This window comes from Mustela erminea, chromosome 13, assembly GCF_009829155.1.
Source record: "Mustela erminea isolate mMusErm1 chromosome 13, mMusErm1.Pri, whole genome shotgun sequence".
NCBI lineage: Eukaryota > Metazoa > Chordata > Mammalia > Carnivora > Mustelidae > Mustela > Mustela erminea.
In genome coordinates this window covers 547,410-561,305 of record NC_045626.1, presented here as the reverse complement: position 1 = coordinate 561,305, position 13,896 = coordinate 547,410, and the positions used below count along the sequence as shown (strand labels likewise).

At 65.0% G+C, this 13,896-nt stretch overlaps 1 protein-coding gene across 9 annotated transcripts in view; it reads left to right on the top strand.

Moving 5' to 3' along the window:
- The window catches only part of NFATC1 (nuclear factor of activated T cells 1), a 92,994-nt gene that overhangs the window by 33,996 nt on the left and 45,102 nt on the right, over positions 1–13,896 (top strand). For all 9 annotated transcript variants that reach the window (XM_032309239.1, XM_032309244.1, XM_032309241.1 and 6 more), the window contains 3 exons: positions 7,293–7,495; positions 8,049–8,221; positions 9,769–9,909. In XM_032309239.1, coding sequence (XP_032165130.1) covers positions 7,293–7,495; positions 8,049–8,221; positions 9,769–9,909 — 517 coding nt within the window. The remainder of the gene's footprint in view (positions 1–7,292; positions 7,496–8,048; positions 8,222–9,768; positions 9,910–13,896) is intronic.

Below are 13,896 nucleotides of genomic sequence, written 5' to 3'. Positions count from 1 at the left end.
GGTGTCTGTGGGGGCTGAGTCGTGCGCAGGGACAGGGCCTCCGTTTCCCTCGGTCACGACCGGAAACCAGGCTGGCTCCGGCCTCCCAACCGCAGAGCCGCCCAACGCTGCGCACCTGCTCTCCGCACCCGCGGACCTTCCTCGGAGGCGTCGTGCCGCTCCCGGACGGTGGGGGCAGCTGGGGACGTGTGATGCCAGCCCCACCGGAGCCTCCCCGACGCGGCCCGTCCGCAGCGAGAGCGGACGCGCCGACGGTGCTTGGGTCCGGGCGCCACACGCGGGAGCAGGTGTGGCCACGGGACGGTCGAGCCCTGAGCCTCTTGGCCGCCTCTGCTCTGTCCACGTTTTGTTCGGGATGGGCGTCCGGCGTCAAGTGAGATGAAATACACTGTCTGTGTAGACAGTTGACTGTTAAAGTTCTTGGCAAGTTTCATGTCCCTCATTAACTCGAGCCGTCCTGTTGGCGAAGCGAGTGTAAGCCCAGAGGCAGACCGTGTCCCCGCGCCACGCGTGGGCCCTGGCGGGTGGTCCCGAGGGGCCGCCTCCGGACGTCTGTGCTTCCCAAATGCTCACACGACAGACCCTTGCCCGCTTACTGGGCGGTGACGGTTTACTTTTTACCATTCAGAAAGAAAAATTCTGTGTGTCAAAATGCAGGAAACTCTAGAAATGAGCTCGTTTTCCTGACAGGAGCCGCCCCCGGGAGCCGCTCTCGTCCGTGACTAAGTGCAGTTCAGACCCGCGGCAAGAAGCCGACCTGCGCCGCACACACCTGCCGCCACCCGAGGGCAAACCTGGTTGAGGACCTTCTTCAGACCCTTTGCTCCCGGGAGGGATTCCAACTTCAGGGAGACTGTGTCATCTTGGTGCGGCCGCTGGGTGTGGTACACACCCGTGCACACGCGCTCGCACACGCGCACACGCACACCCAGAGGCGCACACGTACAGCCAACATGCACAGACATGCACTTGCACACCCCACAGGCACACAGCCATGCTCGCACACACGTGCACACACAGGCACACACACCTGCGCGCACAGATAGGCAAGCGTGCACACAAGTGAGCATTTGTGTACTTCACGTGTGTGCGCGTGTGTGCGTGTGGCGGGCGCGATGTCACTCTGCTTGCTCTCTGGCCGTGACACAGGGTTCGGGGCCTCCACATCGGGGTCATTTACCCCTCCCTTCCGGAGGCTGCGCCTGGGCTCCAGGGTGTGAGGGCCTCCGTCCGGGGCGTGTGAGCTACTTCCCCGCGGTGGATACTCAGCTTGCGCTCGTGTGTCCAGGGTCAGCGAAGCGTGGCCGTGAGGACGGTGTGCTTAGCCTGGCTGCGATGCGGCCGGTCCCCCGTCCACACGCTCCATGCGGGGTTCTGCTGACCACAGCCCAGACCAGCTCTCCCAGCCGGCGCTGCTCAGACAGACACTCTGGGCGCAGCCTGAGACGTGGGCCGAGACCGAAGCCATCGAGGCCGTGGGGCCCAGGGTAGCAGTCTGTCGAGAGGCTCAGGGCTCGGGGCAGACGCGGGGCGCGTCCTGAGGTCGCCCTTCTCTCTGGTCGAACGCGTCCGTCCTTTGTGCTCCCCAGTGGCACGGCTGCGGTCATGGCAACCGCTCGACCTGCCGTCGCTGCCATCGGATGCTCTGAGGATAGCGACGCGTCCCTGTCTTCTGTGTCCCTCAGGAGGGAGCCATGACCCACTCTGTCGCGACTCTTGGTCACTTGGTCCTCGCTCCGGCCAGCCGAGGGGCCGGTGCTGGCCTTGTGGGAGTCTCGCCTCTGAGAGAGGGCAGGGTCCGGGTGTGGGACAGTCGGGCTGCTGGACCCGCCCGGCCAGGGCTTGGCTGGCCGCCAGCACACGGCGCCAGTCCTGGCAGGTCGGCTGCACGGGTGACAGAGGCTCTCCAGACATTCCTGCCTCGGAGAAGCTGGGACTTGTGGGGACGACGCGCTGTGTGTCCTCACTCAGGGCCACGCGTGAGCAGCGGCTCCCGGACGCCGGCAGAGCTGAGGCGGCACACGGTCCTCCACGACTGAATGTCCCTTCACCTTCCGGAGACCACAGCACGACGCCGACGTTCACCTGGAAAACAAGCCTGCTTTCCTGCTGTCCTTCTGTCCCCCAGGTCGCTTACGGGGAAGACGTCACATCGCAAGTTCCACGGTGCAAACCGGGGGATTTTCTGCCACGGAAAATGTCCGCTCAGTGACGCTGTTGGAAGTGACTTGCCGTGGTGTCTCGTGGGGCCCGGATCTCTGCTCCGCAGACGCCATCGGGATTTCCTGCAGGTGCTTTGGGGGCGAGGCTTGGAGCTGGTGCCCGTCTCCTCGGCCTGCCTGGTCCTCCCGGTGCCCGCCTGCCCAGGAGCTGCTTCCTGACCACGGACCACGTGCCAGTGGCCTCTCTGCCCGCGTCCAGTGAGACGCACGCCCGCACCTCCGTCCGTATCTGCTCTCATGCTGTCTCGCACAGGCCGACGTGCACACTCATGCACACGTGCGTCCACACGCATGCACACACAGCGTGGCCGGCTTCCCGAGGTTGTCCTGAGTGTCCTTACCGGGCAGTGTGACTACAGGCCTCTCACACACTCAGCAACGGGGCCCGGAGCCCCCAGTGAAGGCCCACACGGTTCCTGGCAGGTGCCTGGGGGCGTGACCCGGGAAGGCCCGCGTGGACCGTCATGTCTGTGTTCTCGGACGGATCAGGGCTCTCCTCCGACCGCGCCGTCCCCATGTACTCGTTCCTGGTCTCCTCCTTTTCTGCCCGTCTTCACGAGGTCTCCAGGGCGGTGGGCCGGCGTCTGGTGACAGGCTGTGTGTTTGTGTACAGCGGTGCCACAGGCGCCCGTTGCCCTGACCGCTAACCCACAGGCCACCGCCACGCAGACGCCGTCCGAGTCCTGCTGCCGTAGCGCATCGTCTCCACGTCCGGAGACCAGGCCTCTCGCCTTCTCGGGGAGGGAGCGCGTGTGGGTGCGGGAGACCCTTCTGGGGGCGGGACCCCTCGTAGGCACGGGCGCGGCCTCTCTGCCCCGGGTTTGCAGTCCCTGTGGTCACCACAAGTTTGGCGTTAAAAAGGCGTGTTGAGCTTCCCTCTCCGTGCGGCTTGTTCGGGCCTCGCGGGAAGACACAGATCTCACGCGTGCGAGATGCACCATTTCCCCGTGAACGCATGGCCCGCGAGCAGTGGGCCGTGGCCTGGGCCGGCCGGGTCCCCACACCCCGTGAGCTGCACGTGCGCCCGCCACCCTCCTCCAGAGGACTTGGCCCACTTGTCAGTCGCCTGTCACCTCCCCGTAAGTGCTGAGTTCAGCACCAGAGCTAAAAACAAACATTTTCACGTGTGGAAAACTTCTTCCACCTTGGAAACGGAATCCTGCGTTTTGTTCCGTTTAGCTGAAGCAAAGACAGGTCACTGTTGTGACAGGTACTTGTGTAAATATTGTTTTGACAGACACTGAACGTGCCAGGGGCATGAAGCCCAGGCGGGGAACGTGTGAAGTATTCAAATGACTTTCCTGAAAATGAACTTCGTGTTTTAAATAATAGATGTTTATCTCCCAGGATAAACCTTAAATATGCCCGTTTTCACTGAAATGGCATGTTTTTAAAAGGACGAGCTGTACCCAGAATCCGCCGCGTCCTGCCGGCTATCAGAGGCGCCACAGGGCGGTCCCGGGGGACGTGGAGGCTCATTTCCAAAGCGTGTGACTGCAGCGGGCCGCGGTCGAGCCCGTGGGGCTGCCTCCCCTCCGTCTGGAACACGCCTCAGCCACACGAGAAACCGTTTTGGCCGAAGACTCATTTACGTCTTATTGTGTTAAATGTCACGGAATGAAAGAGCGAGCGGCGGAAATTGTGCCTTAATCAGGCTCTGATTTTACTTTCATGTTTCCTCTCACAGAAACACTGATTTGGTCTAGCTCGGCATTGAGCTTTCTGAGCTCGTTCAGTGGACAAAAGGCTGAGGGCCCTCCCCAGAGACGCTGCGGGAGTCGGCGGCGGACAAGCCGGTCTTGGCTGCAGCCCTGCCCAGCACCGCTCCTGGGCACACTTGTGTGTTCACGTGGGAAGAAGGCGTCTCAGCTGGGAGAGGAAACACGTTTCGTTTCTGTGGGACGGAAGCAGCCCCCGCGAGAGCCGCGTCGAAACGGGCGCTGCGTGTGGGCTCTGCAGGCTCAGTGAGGGACTCGTGTGCACGGGGTCACGGGACGGCGCGTGCGTGTGCAGGGCTGAGAGAAGCCGTGCTGTGGCCTCTCCACCTGCCGAACGCATGGCCGCGGCGCGTCCGGGCCCCCCGCGGAGACCCTGCCGCAGGCACACGCCTGCACACACGCGTGGAGTCCGTGTCGGTCAGGCACCGGTGGGTCCGGAGGGAAGTGACTCTGTTGATGTGGAAAAGCCACGTGGACGAGACCACGTCCACAGATGCGTGGAGCCCGTCACAGGCAGGAAGTGCTGCAAACGGCGCGCCCAACGCGCCCGCCTTCCCAACCGAGCACAGTGCCCCATGGTGTGTCCAGATGTGAGTGTGGGTGTGTGCACAGGCCCACGGGGTTGCAGTGTGAGTATGCGCGTGCCTGTGAGTGCATATGAGTGGCGCCTGCTGTATATTGACTGTGAGTGCACAGGTGTTTGCTGCGTGTGTGCACGTGTGAGGTCTGAGTGTGTGCATGTGGGGTGTGGGTGTGCGTGGGGGGTCTGGCATGCGTGTGCATGTGCGATCTGAGTGGGGGATCTGAGTGTATCTGTGTGCACTTGAGCTCTGAGTGTGCGTGTCTGTTGCGTGTCTGCACGTGTGAGTGTACAGGCGTGTGTGGAGTGAGTGGGACACTTGAGAACACCTCTGCGTCCCCAGCCGTGCCACCTCCTGCACTGAGCACCCACCTTCGGAGGTTGCCCAGGTAATGTCAGGGTCTCTCCTGCCGTACCTGTGGGACTTGAGCACACGGGGTGCCCCGGCCCTCAGCCCCTCCCCGGGACCTCACGCACAAGCGCCCAGTTCTCTGCCCTGGCGGGTGGCAGGCCGGGCCCCGGCACTCAGGCTGCTGACTGCGCAGATCTGCGCCGTGGACAGCCCGTCGTTGTGCAGATGCTCTCATGGGACTTGTAGGGGCTCATTTTCTAAGCGACTCACACAGTAAGTAAACGAGTCCTGGCCTGGCTTCGATTCAAGGCTCGCGCTGACTTGAGGCACCCTTGTGGCTGCGGGCGTGTTCCTGGGTTCACCGATACTGGGGCTCAGTCTCGGTTCTCGACCGGCACTCTGACATCGGAAGCGTTTGTGTTGAAGGTTCTGAGTCGGGTTGAAGACGAAGACGTTCACGTGCTCCGGACGCGTGTCGTGACGCACTGGAGCTGGTCTCACTCGGCCCCGGACGGTGGGGCCCGGCGTGGCTGTGTCCTCCTCCCCACGCCAGGGCACCATGGAGAGGCTTCGGCTCTCGGCCCACGTGAAAATCGACGCGCACGCACTGGGCACGTGGACACCTGCACTTTCCAGGAAGCGAGAGGTTTCCTGCCCGACGCTGGGGAAGAGCCGACCTTCCCCCCTCATGGCCGCTGGCAAGCACGCACCCGCAACTCAGGACAGAGCGGGTTCCTTCCGAGGCCGGGGGCCACACGGGGGGCGCAGCCAGGAGCCTTCAGAAGGGAGCGCCCAGCCCACAGGCCCTCCGCGTCCCCATGGCGTCTCGCTGACCAGCCCCTGGAGCAGCGACCGTGACTGCACCCCCCTGGCAGCCGCCACCGCGCCCGGAAGGACAGCGGAGACCAGCCCTCGCCCCACATCCCCCGTCTGGGCTGTTGCTCGGTGTCTGATGTTTGTGGTTCTCCGATGGAGACGCGAGGTTTGCCAGCCTGCACAAACCCCGCTGCCTGGAGGCGGTGTGCGAGGGTCGGCCCTGGACGCCTCCTCACAGCCTCCTGCCTGCGGAGAGACCCTCCGTCTGAGTTCACGTCAGAGCTCCGGGAATCCCTGTGACACCCCGGCACGGCCTTTGCCTTGTGCCCTCCCAGCTGCCACACTGCCGGGGACGCCGTACATCTGTTCCTATTGGTGTTTGCTGCCCGCACTGGCCCCCGAGGGCACGGGGCCGCCTGTCCCGCCACCACGGTCCTGCGTGGACCAGCAGGTCCTTGTGACCCTGTATTTGCCTCCTCGGGGTGGGCGAGGCGACCCCGGCTGGGTGAGGTGACCCTGGGGTGGCCCCCTTGCGGCACAGAGGCAGAGCCCGGGTGTCTACGTGGCTGTCCCTGTGCCTCCCGGCCCTGCCGCCTGCATCTTACCTGCCTTGGGCACGGAGGAGGCTGCTGTGGGGGGCTCAGGTGGTGTCCAGCCCTGGCAGCCTTGACCGGTGGGCGGGATGTGTGTCCGCGTTGAGGGTCACCTTTGGGCCCACTCTGGCTGCGGGCCGGCGGCAGTGGCCTCTGGTGGCACTGGTGGCGTTCCTACCCAGATGCCGTCGCTCTGTGCCTCGGACGCTGTTGTTTGAATGGCTGCCGTTGTCAAGGGCCATGACACAGAAACAAAGTAGAAGTGAGGAGGCGTGGGGTTTTGGGACCCATCCGAGGCTCCAGGTGGTGCTCCGGGGGCGCGGGCTGGCGGGCGTGGTGCTGCATGTGGCCGTCACCTGCCCCTGGAGGGGACGGGCCCTGAGCGGGGAGACGGAGGATCCGAGTGTTTACAGCTGTCAGCACGTGTCCTCTTTGCTGTTAGGACAGTTTGCGAGTGAGAAGGGGGACCTTGACCCGCCCGGCGCGTCTGAATTGTTGAGGGAGAGAGTTGCGAACGGCGTGTTGTGGCCCTGGGTTCATGGGTGGCGCCAGCCGGATGCGGTCCTTTCGGCGGAAATGTGCCAGGCAGAGGGCAGATGGCGTTGTCACAAATGCCGGGGAGGAGGTCGAGGCTTCGCGGGAGGCGGGAGGAGCCGAGCACAGCCACACGTCACTACATCGGTGCCCGGGGTGCTGCTCGTGGTGGTGGCACGTGTGCAAGATGTGCGCGTGCGTGCGACACGGGGTACATGGGCACTGGGTGAGCGTGTGATGCACATGCTGCATGGCACACGTGGGTGCGCGTGTTGGATCGGAGGCGACAGCAGTGCTCCGGCCAGCATGGGACTAGGAGCCTGTCACAGCGACGCGGACGGGGACCGGGCCGCGGGCGGACTTAGTGCCGAGCACCTGCTGCGCGTTTTCTCCGTGAATCAGCTCTGCCGGCGCACGCCGGGCGGGCTCGGAGCCGTGGGCCGGCACGTGTACGGAGGCTTCTCATTCTCTTGCCAGCTTCACGGCTACTTGGAGAACGAGCCCCTGACCCTGCAGCTGTTCATCGGGACGGCCGACGACCGCCTCCTGAGACCCCACGCCTTCTACCAGGTCCACCGGATCACGGGCAAGACCGTCTCCACCACCAGTCACGAAGCCATTCTCTCCAACACCAAAGTCCTGGAGATCCCGCTGCTGCCCGAGAACAACATGCGAGCCATGTAAGCTCTGCGTGTGGCCGGGGCGCTCGGGGCGGGCGCTGGGCCGCGTGGCCTCCCTCGGCCTCTGGCCTGGGCTCCGCACCCATTGAAGGCACAGGTCCGTAGGGGGACGGGTTTTTGTAGGGCCTCTGCCTCTGGGCACGTGGCACTTGAGCAGCTCGGTTCCTGTGGCCAGTCCCCCCTGTGCCTGCGTTCACCTCAGGAACATGACACCGGGTCATTTCTGAGTTCAGGGGTGACCGCACAGCGACCCTGACGGTGGGTGGGGTGCAGAGTTCTCTCGGGGTGGGGGGGACCTCTCGTCGCCGATGTGCTCCAGGGAAGCCATCTCTGGGCTGACGACTGACCTTAAAAGGCCCGACCCGCGGCCTCCTCCTCCCCTCCTCCCGAGACTGTCGGGCGCCCCACGCTCCGCTCCCAGGGGCTGAGGAACGGGCCGTCTCCCTCGCGTGCTGTCGCGTGGGCCCGGTGGGCTCGGCGGGGGGCGGAGCGGAGACGCCCTGTGTGGCACGTCAGGGACGGACGGGCAGGCGTGAACCCTTCTTCCGAGCAGTGTGGACTGTGCTGGGATCCTGAAGCTCAGAAACTCAGACATCGAGCTGCGGAAAGGGGAGACGGACATCGGGAGGAAGAACACCAGGGTCAGGCTGGTCTTCCGGGTCCACATCCCGCAGCCCAGCGGCCGGACGCTGTCCCTGCAAGTGGCCTCGAACCCCATCGAGTGCTGTGAGTACCGGAGCCGGCCCCGTGTCCCACGTTCTGCTTCGTGGCCCCTTTCCTGTCCCTGCGCCTGGAGACCTGTGAGCCGTCCTCACGTGTGCATCGCTCCTGACCCTCGCCCGCGGCAGCAGCCCCCGAAAGCTCGCCGCGCTGGGTTCGGGTTCACGGGCTCTGTGGGGGGGGCCCTGCTCTTGGCACCTGTGGGGAAGAGCGGGGAGCTGGTTCCCAAACGCCAGAAGCTTGCACTCGTCCCCGTGAGCTAATCCCTCACATTTCAGAAACCCGGCGGGATCCTGGCGTCCGGTCCGTGGGGCCGCGCGGATCTAGGCTCGGCAGCTCGCGTGTGACTCGCTCACCTTCCCTCCAGCCCCAGCTTTTCTCTTCTCTCGTCGTGCCTGTGATTCAGGGCGTCCGGCCTCGAGCCCCAGCGCTCTGCTCCTGCCGGGCCGCGGCCGCAGCAAGGGCTCAGTGTCCCCTGGGAGTGACCGTGCTGACTTTTGTCAGCCCGTGAGGCTGTTGGTGGAGATCTCACAAGCTTCCTGTGCCCAGGCCTTGAGCAGGACGCCCCGGAGGTCTCTCTGTGTTCTTGGAGGAAGTGTGGCTGGTCTGCCCACCCCCTGGCCACTGTCCGAGTGTCTCCTGTCCGGCGACCCCTCTTCCTTCCCTCGTAGAGTGTGGCTGCCCCAGCGGCTCACTGTCCCTTGTCTTAGTGGAAGGGCTGGGTTTGGTTCCCTCACCTCTGACCTGAGTGTCTGACCTACCTCAGAGCCTAGGACTCTTTCCCCGCAGTGTCTGTCCCGTGGCCCCAACGTGGAGCCCCACAGACACCCGTCCCCACACCTCAGCATGGCCCAGGGCTCTGCCGCAGGCCCCTGCACATGCCCAAGGCGCAGCCCCCTCCCTGCAGACCCACCAGCTGGGTGAGAACTGCGTATGTGTAGCTGGCCACGGGAGCTTTGGGTTGATGGCCTCACGGCGCCCCGTCCTCCCCAGGTGACCCCAGTTCCCTACGTTCCGCGCCTTGCTACCTGGCGGTTGCTGGCCTTGTCCCAGACCCTCTGGTCCTGTGGCTCCACTGACAGGACCCAGGGTCCCAAGACCCCACCCCCAGTATCCACAGGGCCCACGGCTGGGCCTCATCATGGCTCCCAGCTGCAAGAGCCCCTGGAAACAGCGTCCAGATGGGTGCTTCTCACCTGGAGCCGTGTGTCATGTCCGCGAGGAGCACCTGTGTCACCCTAGAGACCAAGGGTCCCCCTGGGGTGGCCTGTTCGTGCCCAGACCTGCACCTGTGCTCAGGTCCTTGTGACTTGACGTTCCTGCCAGCACAGATCAGACGTCCGCCTGATGTGCTCTTGTCTGCGTGGTGCCGTGAACCCGCATCTCGTGAGGAGGCCGTGCGTGTACGCGCCGTGCCCCCCACCAGAGCCCAAGATGCTGCCAGGAGGTGCCCATTGATGACCGGCCGGCCGACCCCAGGGTGCCCTCTCGGGTCACGGCTTGAGGTGGGGCCGGGGACACGTGCTCACTCTCCCTGTTCTGACCCCACGCAGCCCAGCGCTCGGCCCAGGAGCTGCCCCTCGTGGAGAAACAGAGCGCGGCCAGCTGCCCTGTCCTTGGTGGGAAGAAGATGGTCCTGTCCGGCCACAACTTCCTGCAAGACTCCAAAGTCATCTTTGTGGAGAAAGCTCCAGGTACTTCCCTTACCAATGGACCGGGCGTGCTGGCCGCTTTGGGCGCTGGGAGGGTCAGTTCCTAGAGGCAGAGCCAGGCCGTTCTCTGGGTCTACGCGTGCTGGGCAGTGGGAGCAAGCCCTCTGGCTCTGCCATGGTTCCAGGCCTGCCGCCGCTGGCTGCCTGCGGCCCCTTGCCCTTTGCCCAGCCTGGACGGACGATACTTCTTGGCTCCGAGCAGCCCCTGCTCGCGGCCACTACATGGGCTGAGTTGGGCTCCTGCTCTGTGTAGACGAGGGCTCCTCGCCTCTCCGGGCCACAGCCTTCTCGGTGGCAGGTGTGTGGATGCGGAGAGGCTGCGGGAGGCGGCGGACCCGACCCGCACTCGGACTGGAGGCCTCCCCGCTGCCCTTGGCCTCCTTCTGGGCCCTCTGGGTGCCGCCCCGGGATGCAGAGCGGGTGCTGTTGTCCTCTGTGGCCCGTGGCCCCGGGGCTCTCAGTGCGGGTGTAGATCTGGGTGCTCAGCGGTGCGGCCGGGCTGCTGCACGTGCGCGGTGAACGGTCTCTCTTCTCTGATGTTTGGGTGATAAGCCCCCGGCTGTGCACGCAGCTTCCCACGCCCCGGGACGCCCGACCCGTCCGGGGAGAGGCCAGCGGGCACTCGCGTGCGTAGCAGACTAGGGCAGGCGACAGTGTGTGCGGGGCTCAGCTCTCGCCGAAGCTCTCGGCGGCTTTGATTTCGAGCCAGGTCCCTGCTGCGCGTGGCCCACGAGGCCCTGCCCCCGATCGCAGGCCTGTGTTTCCTCCTCCCCGTTAATGGAGGGCACGGGCACAGGACCCACGCTCCCCACTGGAGACCACGGCGGGGTTCAGCCTCCACAACAGGGTCTTGATTTTGTGCCGAGAGCGGGAAACTCAAGTGCCTCCATCAAAAGGGACTTGAAAGTCCTGCGCGTTCCGTGCGCCCGGGCTGTGTAATCACATGCACGATTGGAAAACCTGAATTACAGGGAAAACCCACGAAGCATAATGATCAGGAGAATTTGTGTTACTTTAACATTCTTCTTTGAAGGAGCCTAATTTTGAAAGATTTCACCTTTTGAGCTTTAAACGTGTGAATAAATGTGTGGGGGGAGGGGCTGCGGGGCGGTGCCCTGCTGGCCGCGCAGCCGGGCCGTGTGTCGCTGCTTCTCGGGTTGTGGCGTGAACCGGGAGTCCCCGCGGCTTCCTTCCCTGTCTCCCCCGACCGGGCATCATCTTGGCCCTGGGTTGGGACTGTGGGGCGTCCCCTGGGGGCTCCCGCCCTGTGGGAGCCGTGGGGCTCCTTCTGCTGGGTGGGCTCTCCCAGCCCCGCTGCCCGCACAGTCCTAGATCTTTGCTCCGTGGCCTGGGGGTGCCATGCAGAGGTTGGCCGCGAGCCTGCAGTGTGGGGACTTCGTCCACGGTCCGTCCCCTCCGGCCCCTCCTGCAGCAGCCCTGAGCCCTTGCACGGCTGATGCGACGCTGGCATGTGTGGCGATGTGGTCGCAGGCTGTGCCCCTCGCAAGTGAGCGTGAACGCCGTGGTTACACGTCTGGACGCTGTCTCTGGGGTGTGTTTGTATTTAAATGAGGTGGTTGGCACGTTCACGCACGCACACACACGGGACATGTTTCCAACAGAAGGGGCTGCATGTTAGCCTTGACCCCTGGCACAGGGTCACTCCGCTCCAGCTGACGCGTCCTGCTGTGCCCTGTAACCGTCACGAGGCTTTTCCTACTCAGCTCTTGGGAGAAACCGCTGTAGTCACTTTGGGTTATAGCCGTCCCGTGGGCTTTAGATGAGGTCATCGGTCTGTTGCAGAAGTCAGTCTTTAAACCACTGTTTGGCGCCAAGGCCAGAATGTGAGCAGGGAGACCCTCTTCGCGGAAGCCCTGACTGCGAGTCCCACCGGAAAGGCCCCCGTGGACCCAGTCCCTCGGGCTGCTCTGGGTGTCTCAGGCGCCCACCACCCATGTCTGGGCCTCCCGGCCGTGGCTCCGGACTCACGCTCTCGTGGCCTGCGACTTGGTGAGGGCTTCAGGGGGCGGTTCTGCCCGCCTGGGGGCCTGGCCGCGCCCGCTGCGCTCCCGGGACGGCTGCACCTGCCCTCCTGGGGGCAGCGGGTCGCAGAGGGAGGGGCGCCTGGCACCTGCGCTGAGAGCCCGGTTCAGTGTCCTCGTAGGTGGCAGCCCGGGCCCCTCTGGTGGGCGCCGGTGAGTCCTCGTCCTCGCGAGACGGGTGCTGTGAGCGAGAGCAGGTGTGAGCGAGAGGGGGTGTGTGCGTCGGGGTGTGTGTGAGCAGGTGCGTGAGGGCAGGTGTGTGTGGGTCGGGCCGTGTGTGAGCAGATGTGTACGGCTGTGTCTGTGTGAGGACCCCTCTGTTGCTGCAGGGGTGCGGCCACATGGTGCGGCAGGGACAGTGTGTTCAGGAGCCCCAGGCGCCCTGTCGTCTCTGCCCCAGCCTGGGCCCGGCGGGGCGGGGCTGCGGGCTCTGGTCACCTGTGGTGGCCCGGCAGCGAGGACACAGCCGCAGCCTGGCGGGTGCCCATACCTCCCGTCTCGGCCTGGTCCAGGGCCGTGGCGCGGGTCCCGCTTCCTTGGCTCGCGGCTCTGCGAGGTTTTGGAGATCGTGTGGACACGGACACGGCCGACTGGGGGGAGCGGGTGCCACACGTGCAGGTCGTCACATGGCGCGGAGGTCCCTGGCACAGTTGTGGGAGGGGTCCATAAGAACAGCCGCTGCCCCTGGCCCTCCTGCATCTGCGTGGCCCGAGGGGACATCCACGGGCAGTGCTTTCGGGTGGCCCACAGGCTTCCCAGGCAGCAGGTGCATCCCGCCGGGGCCTGGCCGTGCAGGGTGGAAACAGCCTCTTGGATGGCGTCACCCGGGATCCTGTGCAGGGCCAGTGGTGCCAGAAGCCGTGATTGTGTCCAGGGAGCGGAAGGGGACAGTAAGCCAGCGTGTGGTCTGGACAAGGCTTCTTCTCACACTGTGGCCTCGGACCCCACGCTTCCCCACAGCCAGGAACTCCAGGGTGTTCTAAGGTGTCTCAGGAGCAGCCCAGCCGGCAGGATAGTGGGACGGGGTGCTGTACAGAGGCCCTGCGAGGTCAGCGCGTGTCGCGGAGACCCCCTGCTCCTCCCCGGCGTACTGATGCCCCAGGATGCTCTGGTGCCCCCTGGGGAGGTGAGGCCTCAGCCCGGCCCGTGGGAATCCCAGCCCCTCACTGGGCTGTCCCATGCTCCCGAAACGCTCTCCAGATCCTCTGTTTGAGGGACGGGGCAGCCCCTGAGGGTTCAGCGTCACCTTGGGCCCCCGGTCCTTCCTGGGGCATGGTGTCCCGTGCTCGGGGATGTGTGGAGGACCCAGTGTGGGCAGGAGGGCCTTTCTGCAGGCCCCTGTGGGGCTTCCCGAGTCAGGCCTTGCACCATTGCTGGGAGACGCTTGTCCCCAAAGTTTCTTTTCTCTGGGCCGGTGGCCAGTCTTTCCTTGTGGTTTGCCCCCAAGCCATGTCTGGGTCCCCCCGGGTCAGCACCGAGGGGACATCCAGAAAGCGGGTGCGGGTCCCACCCCAGCGGTGAGGGTTTTCGGTTCCAGATCCCACCCTCTCGCACCCGTCAGGAAGGGGGAGGGGCGCGGGAGAGGGTGGGCGTGGAGAGGACGCTGCTGGACAAGGTCACGCAGGCTACCCCTTGGTCCTGTCTCCAGGCCACAGATGCGCGGGTTGGAGAATTTAGGTTTTGTGTGACTCTGTTGAGATTTAACTCACATACTGTGCAGCTCGGACGTTTAAGGCTCAGGGGTCGGTTCTTTCAGAGCCGGGCGGCCGGCCCACTCGTGCCCCGTCCACCCTGTCCCCCCCGCCTGGCAGATCGAGCCGCGTCTGTCCGTGTGGCTCTACCCGTTGGGGCAGCTCCTGGAAACCACGCTGTGGGTCCCGCAGCGTCCGGCCACTGCCCCGAGAGCGTCTCAGGTGCCCCGGGCAGG